At 25.5% G+C, this 17,340-nt stretch overlaps 1 protein-coding gene across 1 annotated transcript in view; it reads left to right on the top strand.

Annotated features, from left to right (window-relative positions):
- The first annotated feature begins 1,069 nt into the window (after positions 1 to 1,069).
- Positions 1,070 to 17,340, top strand: part of LOC129971159 (syntaxin-7-like) — an 18,538-nt gene continuing 2,267 nt past the window's right edge. Inside the window, exons 1-9 of the mRNA XM_056084674.1 lie at positions 1,070 to 1,281; positions 6,022 to 6,098; positions 6,795 to 6,863; positions 10,360 to 10,429; positions 10,810 to 10,909; positions 11,677 to 11,817; positions 12,492 to 12,547; positions 15,155 to 15,251; positions 16,651 to 16,723. Of these exons, the coding sequence (XP_055940649.1) occupies positions 6,035 to 6,098; positions 6,795 to 6,863; positions 10,360 to 10,429; positions 10,810 to 10,909; positions 11,677 to 11,817; positions 12,492 to 12,547; positions 15,155 to 15,251; positions 16,651 to 16,723 (670 nt within the window). The 5' untranslated portion in view covers positions 1,070 to 1,281; positions 6,022 to 6,034. The remainder of the gene's footprint in view (positions 1,282 to 6,021; positions 6,099 to 6,794; positions 6,864 to 10,359; positions 10,430 to 10,809; positions 10,910 to 11,676; positions 11,818 to 12,491; positions 12,548 to 15,154; positions 15,252 to 16,650; positions 16,724 to 17,340) is intronic.

The following is a 17,340-nucleotide window of genomic DNA, read 5'->3' as shown; positions in this document are numbered from 1 at the left end:
AAACAAGTCTTGAAATAATAATTCATCAACCAGAATTCTACCAACCAAATTCACATGTAATTAAATAATCAGTATTATATTTCATATTCTGGTTTCTTCTCAAAAAAATAATTTAAGATTTTCTTATCAGCATACTAAAATACGAAGTTATAATATTTTGAATTGTAAGAATAAATAAATATTTTGTCAAGATTATTTTCACAGCTAGCAACATATTTCAAATTCATGAGATAAAAAAATAAAAATAAAACCGATTTAAAAATATATCTAAAAATATTAATTAAACACTCCACATAAGTAGTAGGATCTTTTAAATATGTAATATTTTTTTTCAGAAAAAATATTAAAAATATAAGTAATCACATATATTAACCATCATATATATATATATGACGTATAAGTATGTAATATATTTATTTCCCTCTGCATATTTAATGCATCTAAAATAAAGGAAAGCAGAAAATAAAAAAAATTAAAAACCAATACCTTCGGCAAATATTAACTAAATGATTTTTTAAAGACTATGCTTTACTTGAAGGAAAAAAAACTTAATTTGCGGATTTGTATATTATAGAAAAGAATCATAATAAGATATTTTGCGCAAAAGATGAAATCGAATTTAATTTTTTAAGATATACAAAATGGTAATTTTTTAAAAATCATCATTAGAATATTGATTATGGAATTCTCAATAGTTGAAAGCACAATTTTTCCCATTTAAAAATTGCCTTTATAAATATGATAAGCTGAAAACTTATTTGTATTTGTAACAATTTTCTGTTTCAATTCGATCCATTAGCGATATTCTGATTGATTGATTCTAGCGTACTTTTTAAAAAGAAATTACATGTCTGATGCTTGACAATAACAAAGAGAAAATATTATTATTTTTAAAATGTTAGTTAATTACCTGAAAAATAATATTGTGATGTCTAAAAAAAAGTATATAAGTAAATTTTTTTTTTTAAATACAGTATATGCGTCTTAATTTTGTTACTTTATCGGCCTATCATTCTCACATGTCACTACTTCGCTTTATCAAAACTTATACTTTTCTTCTGGCATCATTTCCTGTTGTTACTAGCGATTAATGTAATAAAGTTTCCTTTCAGTATTGCACTTCCATACAAAACAAATAATAATTTTTCATATAATATAAAGTAATAATGAAATTTTAATCGGAAGAAAGATTTGTTTTTTTCATTCCGCAATATATTTCGCCGTTGCTGTACAAATATAAAGCGGCGACATTCGATCGTCTTGTTACACCCTCTGTCACAAGTAAATATTTACGTCGTATCGATAATTTTAAACTTTTGGATATATTTTATTCATAACTTTAAAATAGTTAATTTGTACAGAAATTTGTTAAAAATTTATTTGTCTAATTAGAAATATTTGTAATGATTCCGAGGAATCATTATTTAATTTTCCAAATATATATTTTCGTTTTGTATTTCTGTATCAGCAAGGAATAAGACAGCTTTTATCTACTTAATATATACATATATTTTCGCGAAGCAAATAAAATTTGAATTCATTTATTAGGTTTGATATTTGTAATCGTTACATCAATTGACTTTTTTTTCTCATTTAATTTTAAAGTATATGTACTATATCATTGTTTTGACATAATTATTACAGCGCAAATTCTTTGATTAAACAATATGATTGCGTGAGTTTCATATATTTTTTTCAACTGTTAAGATTTGTAATAAATTCTTTATTTTATTATTTTTAATGAATTTATTTTTTAAAAATTTAAACAAATTTTAATATTGTTATGCAATTTTTATCACCATTGTTTTGCTTGCATTAAATTAATTATGGTGCGATCTGGATATGGATTTGATCATGCAAATGAAACTTAAGAATATGAGTATTCATTGCTTATTAAATGTTTTTTACTATTCAGTGCTTAAGTCAAGAAACCTGCAGTTTTCAAGTTAATGAAATTTAAAAAAAAAAAAGAAATTATTTTATAAAAGGTTGATTGTTTGTTGAGAAATTATTTTTCTTCATACAAAAACTGCCTTTAGTTGATTTATATTAACATTTGGTACTAGTGTATTAACTGAGTGCCTGTAATTAATTGCCGAAGATGTAATGTTTTTCTTAATCTCGCAAAAGTATCATATTTGTCTATTGACTGTGTTTGCCAATGGCATGTTTCTTGTGTCAGATATTTTTTGCGAGAACAGTTTTTCATTCTTCTAACTTGTTGCATTATATTTTTTAAAAATATTGTAATTTATCTAATGTTATAGCATTTTACCAATATTCTCTTGTTGTTTTTATGTGGTAAGAAGTCATATTAAGTTGTTGTTTGAATTAAATATCATATCATATATATTATCAGACTGTCAATTTTTTTTGGGGGGGGGGATCTCAATTTTAAAATTTAGAATTTTATTTCAAGACTATATTATTAAAATAATCAATCATAAGAATTCTTTAAAAAAAAATTTCTACATTGTTATGCTTAATTTATTGTTCAATCATGAAAGGATATATGGTATTTGATAAAATGAAATCAGGGCTGCTAATATTTTTTTTTGTCAGAAAAAAAAAAGATTTAATGATTATATAGTTTTGTTCAATAACAAGTAATTTTTAACATTGTCGGTATATTTCAAAAAATTACTGTAGGTAGCAGATCTGTATTCTGTGAATTAGTGAGCAAATATATAAAAGAGGATGAATTAATGATGTACCCTTTCTTCTTAGCAAAATAAATTGCCATATTTGTAAAGATTTTTAAAAAAATCCTATTTGTGTATTGAAATCTCTATATGAAATGTATAGATATATATTAGGTAGTTGAGAAAAAAAGCTGATCTGTGTAATGATAAATTTTCTGATTATATTTTTGTATTAAGATAACATATTAAATATCAAGTAAAAAGGAATAAACAATTGGAATAATATATTATAAATTTTGAATTAATTGTATTAGACTATAATTATTTAGTTAATTTTTTTCAAATTATTAGATTTACAACATTTTTTTTTTGCTTAGCAAATTTTTTTTTATTAAATGAATTTCAAAATGCTCTTTGAGTTATTGTGGAGCTATTGCAAATTAAAAAACAAACAGAGGTTGGGTGGAGTTATCTTTTGAAAAGAGATTTATGTGTTTCATTTGATATAGAAAATAGGCAATTTATTTCATTAACTGTCATTATTTTTTTAATAAATAAAAATCATAAATATTCATTTTCTTGAAAATCACTCTTTAAAAACTATCTGCCCATGTAAATAATCATTCTTTAAGATATTTCAGTATACAAAATTAAAAAAAAAAATGTTTTATCTTTTTAAAATTTTAGATACTTTACAATTTTTCTTTCTTGCATGTGGAGAAAGTATTTTAATGTGCAGAACATTTTTGAAAATGCTACTCTGTCTGCCTGTGAACATGCTAATTCAAAATCTCTTTTAGCTATATGAATGAAATTTAGTATGTAATTTTTGCATTAAGTTTGTAAAAATCTTTTAATTTGTTTTTTGTCTGTTTGATAACAAATGAGCATGGTGATGAAAAAACATCAATAGATATTTAAAAAATGTAAGAACTTAACTAGATTAAATTTGGTATGTGATTTTGCAATAAAAATTGAATTTCTTTGTCAAATTTTTGATTTTGTCAGTTAAAAAAAAAAAAGAAAAGGAATCTAGAATGCATATTCAGTTTTATTCATTTTAATATACAGTGGCAGTCAAAAGTATTCGTACACTTAAATTACTAACTTCAAAAGTGAATAAAAATTGAAATTGCGCAAAAATTAATAGAAATTTTCAAAAAATCTTAATGTCTTTCAAGTTGTTGCATGAATGATTTGAATTTTGAAGAGGAAATTTTTTAATTTGGTCATAAAGAGCTTCTCGATAGAGTGAGAATTTGAATCTCACCACTAAACCTCGTGCTTCAAAAGTATTTGTACATCCACATTTCAAGTTGTAAAATAATATAATTAAGACAATTTGTACACCAAATATCATTTGTGGGAATATATGTGGCGAGATGTTATGTTATTCTTACTTTTACCGCGTTATCTGTTTCATTCTTATGTTTACTAGCTTTAAAACTCGCATTTTTTGTTGTTAATCATACAGCCTTAAGTTGAAATGATTCAGAAGGGGAAAGAAACTTCTTGTGCTGAAAGAAAACTGATAATGAAACTACATAATAACTGTAACTCTTTAAGAAAGATATCATGTGCTATTGGAAGTCCACGATCTACAGTGCAGAGTGTTATAGATCGACATTGCCAATGCAATACTGTTGAAAATTTTCCACAAAGTGGACACCCAAAAATACTCAGCAGTAAGCACAGATGTTTACTCCTAAGATTGATTAAGAAAAATCAAAAATTGAGTGCCCCGGCAGTTAAAGCAGAACTGTTCAAACTGGGAATTTCGAACTCGGTAAGTACTATACGCCTCACTTTTAACGAGTCAGGATTCCATGGTCGAGTATCTCGAAAAAAGTTTTTTTGTGTCGGAAGTTAATAGAAAGAAACGTATGTTTTTCGTCAAACAACATGTTAATAAAAATCCTGATTTCTGGAACAGGGTTATATTCTCGGATGAGAGCAAATTTAACGTGTGTGGATCTGATGGCAGACAAATAGTGTGGCGTAAAAAGAATGCAGAGCTACAACCAAAAAATTTGAGTGCGACAATAAAGCATGGCGGTGGTAACATTCTAGTTTGGGGGTGTATGAGCGCACATGGAGTGGGTAAATTGCACATCATTGATGGAATTATGGATCACAAAAAGTACATTAACATTCTAAAAAGTAATTTGAATTCTAGCGCTTCACAAATAGGTCTTCAAACTAACTACATATTTCAACAAGACAACGACCCTAAGCATACAGCTGATAATGCTAAGTTCTGTGTATTATATAACACTCCCGAAAGACTCGACACACCTCCATAATCACCAGACATGAATCCTATTGAACATTTGTGGAGTATTTTAGACGAAAAAATCAAAAATCAACAAGTAAAAAATAAAAATCAACTGAAAACTGCCATATTGGAAGAATGGGCATCAATTACACCAGATATCACAAAAAAAGTTAGTAGATTCAATGAAAAGTCGAATGAAAGCAATAATTAAGGTGAAGGGGTATCCTTCTAAGTATTAAAATGTGATAAATTATATAATTTTAGGGACATTTCTTAAATGTACGAATACTTTTGCCACAAAAGTTTTGATAATTAATTTCTATTTTTTCTATTTTTTTTCTTTAATTGTTTTACAAGAAAACTTTTTTTGATGAAATTGCTCAAAAATACAGGATACAAGGCCTGGTATCTGTGTTTAATGGCATAGTATAATAAATAAAATACTATGAAGCGATGACCACTTCAAAATTCGGTGTATGAATACTTTTGACTGCCACTGTAAAACTGAAAATGCTCGTCCGGAAGATTTCTGAAAATAAAAATCTGAGCATTTATGCTATTCACTGTATTGTCGAAAGTCTGCAATTTCTATGTGAAGGAAGCAGAGGGGAGATACTAATTTAAATCTGTTGTTGATTTTTTTTTTTTTCAGATACCTGACATATCAAATAAGTTATTAGCTCAGAATTTTTTTTTCACTTCTGTTTTGCTTTTCAAGCACGACAATCATTTTTACATCCTTTTTAAAAGCTGATAAATATTAATGACTACAATTTCTGAAAATTCCATATAGGAAGCAATTTTAAGATTTGAAAAATTTGTTTATGCATAAAAAATATTCTTCATTTTTTAGAGTCAATTTTTCAATTTTTTTTTAATCGCAATAACGGTCTACATTGACATAGTTAGCATAGTTGTTATTTGCATTTTGTTTTGAAAGAACTTGGGAAATAGAAAAGAAATTAATACATTTAATCTAAATTTATTACATTTATTATTTACCTAGTATGCATTCAAATGATATTTTAAAATATAAGAACAAGGATTGCTATAAATATTTATTGCATCTATTTTTGAAACCTGAATTATTATTTTCATTTTCAGATAACTAATTAAAATGGCCAACTCTTATTCAAATGGATATCAGTATTCATCATATAGCAGTCCTGATTCCTCTTCAGGTAAAAAAAAAAAAAAAAAAAAAAAGTATTTATATGAAATCTTTTGCAAACATTAATTTTCAGGAACCTTTCTGATATCATATTTTATTAAATTAAGTCTAATGTTTTAATTTTTCAAAAATAAAATTTTTTTATCAAAGATGCCACACATTATTCTGTTTTATGCATAGTGTCTGATTTTATTAAAGTTTTCTTAATATGTTGAATTTTTCTAATTCAGTTTTTTAGTGTCTTGTAATAGTAGTTCTGAATAGCATAAATTAATATAAACAAAAGATTATTATGTTACATTTTTGGTAAAACACAATGGTTTTACTCTCTCAGCGTACTTGCATTATTTTTTTAAAGTTATGTTTGGTGAGGTATTAACAGTTTTAATGCATACAATTCATATATTACATTTGTCTTCATGTTTTTAAAATTTATAAGCCAATAAATTGTAATAGAAATCATTCTTTCAATCAGTCCCTTTCTGGATTTGATAATAGCTTTAAAAAAAATAACACTATGCTTATTTCTATTTGTAATTACCTAGCAATAATTTAAATTATTGTCACCATTCTTTGGTGCCTTTTTAAATATTTAATAAAAAAGTTAAATGGTTTGAAATTGAATAAATGAGTTTGACATAAATATGGTGAATTTTTCTATTTCTTTCATTTATATTTGCCTTTTTTTATTGCTTTTGTAATTTAGGAGGATATGGAGAATTTTCTCGCTTGTCTGATGTCATTAGTACTAATATTCAGAAAGTTTCTCAGAATGGTAAATCCATTTTTAATCTTCTCTTTAATTTTAATATTGCATGTATTTAATCTTAGCATATTAATGTTTATAGGCTGGCTTACATTCTATCAATTGCAATATAGATATTGCATTTAGAATATTGTATGTGATGAAAAAAATTGTGGAAAATGCTTTATGAAATGACCTTTGGATCTAGAATGATCTCCATTGTCATCTTGACAAATTTTTGGGTAGATGCTTATTTAGAAAAAATTTTAAAAATTGGATTTTTTTTAGTTAAAAATATTTAATAATATTTAATATTTTTCCTCCAACCTATATTATTGCATAAAATGATTTTTAAACCATTTTGAATTTGAATGAAAGAACTCTTCCATCAATGCTAATTTTAATTCCATTTTTCCATTTCTTTCGTGTATATGAAGTATAGAGAAAGTTTTGTTGTCATCAAGAAACTCAAGAGGATTTCCATATTTTAGACCTCCCTGAGTTTGAAAAACACGTTTTTAGAAAATGTCTGTCTTTGACAAAGATAACTCAAAAGTGGTTTCAGCTAGATAAATGAAACTGGTATATGTCATATAGTTTCGTAACTAATATGTGTTAATGCCATATAAGGTATTCTTTGGGATAATATCTCTATTAGAGAGTATGTAGGAAAGTTCGGGATGACCACTCTTACTGTTTATTTCCCCCCCCCTCTTCTAACTGTAATAAATTGAAGGAAATGGAACAAATTTTACAACAGTTAGTGTTTAATTAAATCTATGAAAATATTAATTTTTTTGTGTGCAAATTATTACAATTGCATAACTATGAAGTGATAATGGTTAGACTTAATATAGATGAATTGAATCTAATTGTTATCATCTTCTGATATTTTGGAACTTGGAAGCTATATCCTTTATTAGTTTGATAATGACTAAATTTTGTAAGCTGATCATATAAATAATTATTGTATAAATGGTTTTTATATAGAATTTCATGGACTATTAAATATTATTTATGTGAGAATACTTAGGAAATATTTCTGTATTGAAATGATTGTAGTCAGATATAGGATTGTTATTTTAGCATCTTGGTACGAATTTACCATAAGTTTAAGCTGGTTCATTTCAATTTTTTAATAAGTGGACTGTAATCTTATTTAAAATCAAATGGCAATTCGAAAGTCAACTTTTTATTTCATCGAGGTGCAATGACCCTGCAACGAACTCAGTACGAAACTGTTTTGAAAACTGATCCCATGTCAGCAGGGTTACAATAAATTTTATCGCTGAAGCCAAGTCAGCGTATGGTTGCAAACATTCTTTAACTAAAAGCGCCAACGAAGCGGTAACACATCTGAATGTGCATATTGTGTTGCAGTATGCTTGTTAATATTAAATATGACAGCTTAATTGCTGAGCTCAAAATTCTAAATATACACATTTTACAATCATTATAATACACAGCTGTTGAAGTTTTAACTGAATGATGATTTAAGTTATGATTTTGCTCTCTCCTCCTTCTGTATTCAGATTATTGGAGCCATAACATATGATAATTTAGTTTGCCCTATATTTTATAATTGATTTCAATTACTTTATATTAATTTTTCTGCGGATAAATCCATTACTGACAAATTTGCATATTTAACATTTATCTAAGACGTAGAGCACATTATTAAATTCATAAATATACAGTTGCCAATTAGACTTTGGCACCAAAGTTTTAAAATGAACAGAAAGTTTTAAAATGAGCATGTATTAGTTGTCTTAAGTCTTGATATTTATTTTTGACATGACTTGAAATATTTATTTATGTATTTATGTAAATTGAGATATTTGTATTCAAGAAATTGAAAATAAATAATTTAAGCAGGTCTTTCAATTTTCGTGTTGTGTGATAAATTTATACAGTGAACAAAAAAAAAAAAAAAAAAAAAAAGAAACTACAAGGATAGCATTAAATTCAATGAAAATGTAATTTATTTTCATTTCATCTTAATTAAATTTTTGTATATTTGACTTCTGTTATATAATTTTATAATACATCTTATAGCCCATAAAAACAAGTATTAGATAAAATTGATTTTATCACAATTATCACTAAAGGAAATATGGAAAAAAGGTATAGCAACTTGTTCCAATATACTTAAAATTTTCTTTATTAATCAAGAAAGCTACCTTTTTTTTCCCAATCACTTGAATATGCCAAGAAATCATGGATCCTGAAAGCTCTTTTAAAGTAAAAATTTGGTAGATCACACCAAATTTTTTTTCAAGCATCTTTGATAACAAACACAAGATCCTGTTTGCATTGATATTGTATGCTATTTTTATAAATTTCTCAGAAGCACTTTAAGTTTTCGATCAGATTCAGATCAGGACTTCTTGTTGGCCAATCAAGTAAATTGATAGAATTATCTTAAACCAGAATTTTATGCTCGCATAAATATGTATTGAAGTATTATTCTGTTAAATATATAGTTCCCTGAAGTATTATTGGTACTTCAGATAACAAAATTTCTCCTAACATATTAAGATATTCATTAGAATTCATTTTACTTATGATAAAGACTAGTGGAGTGGTTCCATTTGCTGCAAAAGTGCCCCATATTGTTACTAAACCACCACCATACTGTCGTTTAGAAAAGACTTCTTGGTAGATCACACCAAAAATAACAAAAACCATCACACCCATCAAAATTGAACCTTTTTTTTTTTTTTTTTTTTTTTTTTGGTCAAAAAAATTTCATTGGTTAATTTTTGATTGAGGGAAATGTATTTTTTAGCAAAGTGAACTTTTCTTCTCTTTATGTTGATTTGGAAGCTGCAGATGTTACACTAATTTTCCATTAAAAAAACATGAGGATTTTTATTCAAAATATTTTGAATAGTCTTCGATGAGCATAATAAATTCAAATTTTGCCTGACTTCATTTGCAGTTCCGTTTTTTCTGGAATGCTGTCCTTACAATAATTCTTTTCTGTGTACGAGTGAAAATTTCTGGTCCTCCTGTTCATTTTTTCATTTCATACTTTCTATGTTTATTTGGAAAATTGTAAATTAATATTGTAAATCTCTAGATTTTCTTGGATATTTCCTGTCCATTTAATCCCATTTTCAAAAAGCAATTATTTTCTCCTTTAATAGTCAAAAAGATTATTTCCTTTGGGCATTGTTAAAAAGTCTTAAAGTTTTAAGTAGTTTACAGGACATAAGAAGTAATTTAATTTTATTCCTATTTTTACTTCAAACACATGCCCACAATTCCATGAGCAAGACTTTTAGATTTGGCAATTTTTCATGTGTCCTTATTATTATTATTTGTACTGTAACAGAATTTACATCTAGGTATAATAAAAAATAATAAATTAATAAATAACCATTAAAATATATACAGTTCTTAGAATTTAGTATTCTGAAAGAAAACTTATAGTAAAACAATTTTAGCTAATTCTTTTTAAAATGAACAAGTTTTTAAATAGTGTGATACAAATCGTTTTATAATTTCACCAATGCTTTTTTAGTTGCTTCAATGCAGAAAATGGTTAATCAGCTTGGGACATCTCAAGATTGTGAAAGCCTCAGAGCTCAGCTGTAAGTACATTTTTTTATATATCAAATTCGAAACTTCTGTTGAAAATTTTAATTTGGAGAAATTTTTTATTGAGTTATGGTATTTGTTTTGGAAAATGTACATATAATTTATCTAAGTATCAATATATGCATAAAAGTATCACTATTGTGCATATATGGTCAATAGTTATCCTCTGTTTATTTTGTATAAAATAATAATATAATATATAGAATAGTAAGTAACTCTAAATAATTTATTTTCAGCTCCTTAGAGCTTTTTTTTTCCCTGCAACCATTAGAAATAAATAATTATTAGCTGTCATTCAGATCATAAAATAACTATAAATAAATTTGATGATTCCTTGATTTGAAGATTTTATTTAAATCCATCTGTTTTGTAGGCATCAAGTGCAGCACTATACCAATCAACTAGTGAAAGATACTAATAACCACCTGAAAGAACTTTCATCTTTACCAAACCCACCAAACCTTTCAGATCAAGTAAGTGATCCTGTAGTTTCATTCTATTTGATTACTTAAAACTTGTTAATGTTTCATGTATTTTGCAATATAAATCAATATTATCTAAATTTTTCATGGCTGTAACATTAAAAAATCAGGAAACCTATATTATATCATCATAAATATACTGCTTGCTTTGTGGTGACAAATCTTTAAAAAAAGTTTCAAATAATATTTTTTTCTTTTATATAAAAAATTATTTTAGAAGAAATAAACCTAAATATTGAAAGATAAACTTTGTTAACACGGAACTAATTTTAAATTAATATGAATTTAAAAAATTTCATATTTATTGCAATTTTTCATTATTTATTTATTTTAATTTGCAACTTTCATAGTATGGAATTAAAAATCTTTTCATTACCAAATTCCATTTTACAAATAAATAATTTTTTTCTAATGCAGAAAAAAATTAATTTCAGATTGACAGTTAAGAATTGTGAGTTTTATATAGTTTTATCTTTAATTACCCTAAAAATACGAGAAATAAAGATGTGTTTATTCAACAAATGTGCCGAATTAGCTAAAATGATTTGATGATTCTTTGTTTTTGTTCTTATTGCTTTACTGATTGTTCATATTTTGGTATAAAATCTTGTGTATTTATCATTATTGATTTTGTTGGTGATGGATTTCTTGTCTTATTATGTTACATAGCACAATTTTATTAAGTTCCTTTGTATCTGAATGCTGTATTTTGTTTTTTCTTTTAAAAAAAATACATTTCATATATTTTCTCATTCTAGAAACAAAGGAAAATTTTAAAAGAAAGATTAACTAGTCAGTTTTCGGAAGCTTTAAAGAATTTCCAGCTTGCACAGAGAAATGCTGCTCAAAAGGAAAAAGCCAGTGTTATGCGAGCTCGAGCTCATTCTGGTCTTACTGGAGTAAGTTTTATGATTTTTTTTTTTACTTTATTTAATTGTGTCATTTAGATAGGAATGAAGTTTTATGATTGATATTTTTTTTTTTTTTTTCATTTCTCTTCATATGTTAAAAACTTTGAAATTTTATACAGGGGGAATTTGTGATCGCTATTGTAATATTTTTATCCTAATTATCAATTAATTTTAATCAAATTTTATTTTTTTTTATAAAATGTACTACTTGGTATAAATTTGAGAAGAAAGTTTGGCTTTGTTAATTTTAGTAACATTAAAAAAGAATTAGACATGCTAAACATTATTTCAAAACAAAAATCATAAAAACGTTAAGTACCTAAAATATGCTATAAAGAAATATTGTGAGAAAAAATAATGCAATGAAAAATTATATACTGTTAATGTCTGTTATAAAATGTGATAAAAATGCTATCTTTTACTTTAAACTTAAATAAAAACTTAACTTAAAATAAAAAAAGTACTTTTTTCTGTCATGTAATTAAATAGTGAACTACTTGTAGTAAATTTTTGGATGTACTTTTACATACATATTTTATTATTTTGAATGTTATTTAATACTTTTTTATTAGTTTGATGCTGAAAAATCTTTTCTGTTGTATTTAATTTATTTAGAATTCATTAAAATGATTATTATATTCCTAATTTAAAATTTTTTCCAGAACCCATTTGGTGATGATACTCCGTCGAGCGGTCAGAATCTTATTGATCTCCAAAGGTATGTATTTTTATTGAAGAGTATTATTTTTCTAATTCTATGCAAATTATTAAACACGTTTAATATTACATGCCTTAAATATTCATAAAATTTTATCATTTAACATGTTTGCTGGCATGACTTGCATCTGACACTGACTATTTATCTAATTAAACGATTCTTTTTTTCACTACTTCTCTATAATAGAGAAGCTATCATCTAGTTAGGTAATTAATTCGGTACAATTAGATAGTAAGTGGAGACCACAGATGATTTGCACTGCAATCATCATATTAAAATTGCAATAGTTATGTTTATCTGATAAACTTTTTAGATTTTTTTTAGAAGAATGTAAATTTCACCATCCATTGACAAAGATTTTGTATCTTGAAGCCCTAAGATTTTAGTTAGATATGCAGGATAAAAGGAAAAAAGCTGTAGTACAGGATAAAAAAAAAGTTATTATATCCTCATAGTATTCCAAAAAAAAAAAAAAAAAAAAAAAAAAAAATCATAAAGTTTGTTAAATAAAATTATTGAATCTAAATTCATCATCTTTATACTTTTTCCTTGTAGGAATTGTATAAAAAACACTACTTTTATTAATTACTTCATAATATACAAATGTTTTTAATTTAGGAGGAATTAAAAATAACACTATCTTGTTTAACATTCCTGAACATCATTTGAAATGCAAAACAGTTGTTAAGTATAACAATTTAGTCGATAGGAATTCATGTAAAGTAGGACAGTCCTTTCTATTTTGAAAAAATACTCTATAGAATTTAAAATTATGTAATTTATTATTTATAATGCATGTTTAAAAGATGTGTTGCCTGAAAACATTTGTCTTTGACTATACTTCAAAATTTGGCAATTATCATTAAAAGATTTTGTAGCTTGCATAGCTACTGCCTGATTAATGTTGCTTCTCAATGTACTCCAGCATCTCTCTTATTTCACTGAAAGATTATTATTCTTTTGGCTCTATTATTTTCTTCTTTCCTCACCCAATTTCATGTACAACTTTTTATATGACACAGAATGTAGCTCTGTAAGTTCTTCGGTAATTTTGGTTATGTTTTTCCATCAGTTCAATGATATCATTGCTCTCTGCCTTTATCCCAATAATCTTTACGAGATGCAATCTTCTCAATTAAGGTAGAAATACTTGCTCATTCCCATTATGCAATCTGTTTGGCCCAACCTCTTCCTTACAGAAATTAGGATATCTTTTAAACAATTGCTTGACCCAGACTAACATCTGAGATACAGGCTAATCCTGGCACATGGCAGTATGATTTTATAAAATATTTTTTATAAAATCATAATAATAAGTCTCATTTTATAAAATATTTCTTGTTAAATAAATCAGTTTTTTTTAAATTTTGCATTTTGTTGTGCTCGTTAGTTTACTCTTAATGCAAATTACTTATAATTAGGTTTGAGTGTTTTAATATATATCATTCAATTTCCTATAATTTATTTGAAACAATTTTATCTTTAACTTAGATCTTCCATTATTACAAAATCTATTGCTTTATGTGAATTTTTCAACTATTATTTTGAATAATTTTGTGTTTAAATATGATTTGTTAGTAAATGGAAAAAATTATATGCTGAAATGTCAAGTCTAAAGGAGGAAGTGTACAATAATTTATATATATAATATGTGTGTGTGTATTTATATCTGAAAATTATGTATTTCTTTTCAAGTTAACTTTGCATTCAATTTTTGTTTTTGTTTTTTAGAATGCTAGTTGAGCTTACAAACTATTCATTTCTTAGGGCTATACAAATTCTATTTAACAAAGCATTGATTTCAATTTTACGATTAGTATATGTTGAAATAAATATATTCATTCTTTGCACACTTTGATTTTTTCCCCTTCATTATTTTCATGCATTTCTAATTTATTTATAGATGTTCATTTCTTCAATTAAAATATTAGTTGTTTAGAAACTTTTTGAACATTTTTCATTTTTATCCACTGCATAATATTGGCTTTTAACATTTGTAAATTAGCTGAATTTGTTATTGTTGTTTTATACACAGAACTGACACTTTAAAATTATGAAATGTTTGACAAATGTTATTTTAAACCTCTAATTTTGTAACTGTTACAATTATGTATTTTTCTGTGAACAGAGAACTAAAACATTAGTCTTGGGAAAAGGAATCCTATTAAAAATGAAATAATTTCAATTTAGCGATGTCTAACTATACAGGTTGATTACCAAATTTTTGTGTTATTTGTAATTTAAGATATATATTTTAAATAATTTATTATGCCTTTTTTTTTTTTTTTTTTTTTTTTTTTTGTATTTTCAAATGATTTGGATAGAGACATATTGAGATTGTATTTTAGAAATTATTTCAAGTATATTTAAAAATAGTTATTACTTCTGAAACTCCAAAAACTAAATTTGTGATATTATGACACATATCAAGATAAAATATTCTTGATAAATATCACATTGACATATCAAGATAAAATATTCTTCGTAAAAACATGGTGCACATTTGCTATCTGTAATTTAATTCAAATGTCTATACAGTTTCCATTGTTATGAAACTCTCTCCTCACAATTTTGTATGATTTGTTTGGTTCTTTTCTTTTTTTATAGTCCTACACAAACTCAAATGATGACATCATTACAAATGGAGGAAGAAGTGAATTTAGAACTACTCAGGGAAAGAGAGGAAGCTGTTCGTAAATTGGAGGTAATGTTCTATTTTGTGTGTACTATTTATTTAAAGACTTAATTTCAATTCCTTATCAACCTATATCACAGTATTCTGGCAGTTTATGTGATTTAACCTGAAAGCAAAATCATGTTTTTTAGATATGATTCCTACTGTGTGTTCACCAGAACACTTCCAGACAAATGTCTATGTTTACAGCAGGCATTTTAGAAACAGATTTCTGTAGGGAAGATCCATTTTGATTAGGAGGAATCGGATCAAAGTCTGGAGGGTTATTTCTTTTTTTGGTGTCAATTTGAAGCGACATTGAGCATTGAGAAGAATTTTCAAGCCCTAATGATAAAATGAATGCAGGAATTTAAGGATCCTTTATTGCTACTCTGCTTATGTCTACTGATATACATTGAAAAGAAAGGCTCATTTATCATACTATTATTTGAAATGATAGTTTGGGAGAAAAAGTTTTATTTGAAATAATTAGATTCCTTTTTCAAACTGGGGGAAATTAATAAATTGTCCTCTGGATTACTGTCCTAAAACAAACTCTTACAGCTTTTTTGGCAAATAATGTAAAGCAATGCTGAGTTTTCCTTGACGTCCAGGAACTCTGGCATGTGCCTGAATGAACACTTGAATTATTTTCAAATTCAGAATACTTTTACCTATAAACTTTGCAAAATTAATTATGTTACATAAAGCTTGTGGATATTGAAAATAAATTACAAATCAAAGTTAGCTTTTTAAAAAATCTAAAAATTGATAGTACTGTAATTGTTAATTTTATGTTTTGGAAAATAATAGTATATACTTCTGAAATAAATAAATTTCAAAAAGTTTCAAGCATATCTAACAATGTACATTTTACTTTATATATTAGAATATAAATAACCTTTTATAAAAATTATAATTAATTATTATTGTTTTTATGTTAAATTTGAGATTATTTCATGTTTGTTTTGGAGAATTTGATATTAAATACTTATATAAATTTAAAATAAATGACATGAAGATGATCAATTTTTGGTGATGCATGACTTTACTTTAGATTTCTTAATTTTTTTTTCTTTTCTTTTTGTGCAGTCATTAGACATACAAATAATTATTCAGTTTTTCTATTTGATTTGCATTTTTCTTTGTATACATATAATAGGAATATCAGATATTTCCAATATTACAAGTATTCAAATTAGTAAATTATTTTTTGAATATGTTTTTAAAAATTAAATGCAATAATAGCAAATTTCACCAATTTGGCACTAAATGTGCCAATGTAAGAAACTTGAATTTCTACCAATGTGAAATGAACTCTTCCTACAGTAACCTGTTTCTTTAGCGACGTCCGTAAACATAGACTTTTGTCCGGAAGTGTTCTTCTGGTGGACAAACAATAAATGTATTTTATTTATATTACTTTTAGGCTGATATTGTTGATGTGAATCACATTTTCACTGATTTGGCTGCTTTAGTTCATGAGCAAGGCGAAGTAATTGGTAAGTGTTCAGTAATTTTGTATTAAATTTACATAAAAATTTAATAAAATTAATTTTAATAATAAATTAATTTAATAATTAATTAACAAATAATTTTTTCTTTGTTACATAAAAATCTAATATCAAGATGCTTCACCAACTGTTAATATTTTAACTCGTAACTCAGTTTAATATATATGTATGATTATGTATAGAAATACTTTTGCTTCAACAAAAGTATTTAACTTAAAGCATTATTCTTTTTTAAATTAAAAAACATCATAAAGTAAAATATCTAGAACAGATACTTTTAAATTCTTTGCATTGTCTCAAATATAAATCATAAGGAATAAAAATGCTCTAAAATGGTGACAATGTAATTCCAAAATATATTTTAAATATAATACAAGCCAGTTGAAACTTTTTTAAGAATTTTTATATACATATTGACTTGTTAGACAAAGCAAATAGAAACAGTGTGGCCAGTTTAGTTACCAAAGTAAAATGCAACTTTCTAAAATTTAATATTCTGTGCACTGATAGGTTATATTATGTGTTAATAACAAAAAGAATAAAATAAGCTGTATTGATTTAAAGCATGTTAAAATGTTTCTTTTTTTTTTTTCCATCATACAAGG

The sequence above is a fragment of the Argiope bruennichi genome, chromosome 6 (assembly GCF_947563725.1).
Source record: "Argiope bruennichi chromosome 6, qqArgBrue1.1, whole genome shotgun sequence".
NCBI lineage: Eukaryota > Metazoa > Arthropoda > Arachnida > Araneae > Araneidae > Argiope > Argiope bruennichi.
The sequence above is the reverse complement of the archived record's forward strand: the minus strand, read 5'-3'. Positions and strand labels throughout refer to the sequence as shown.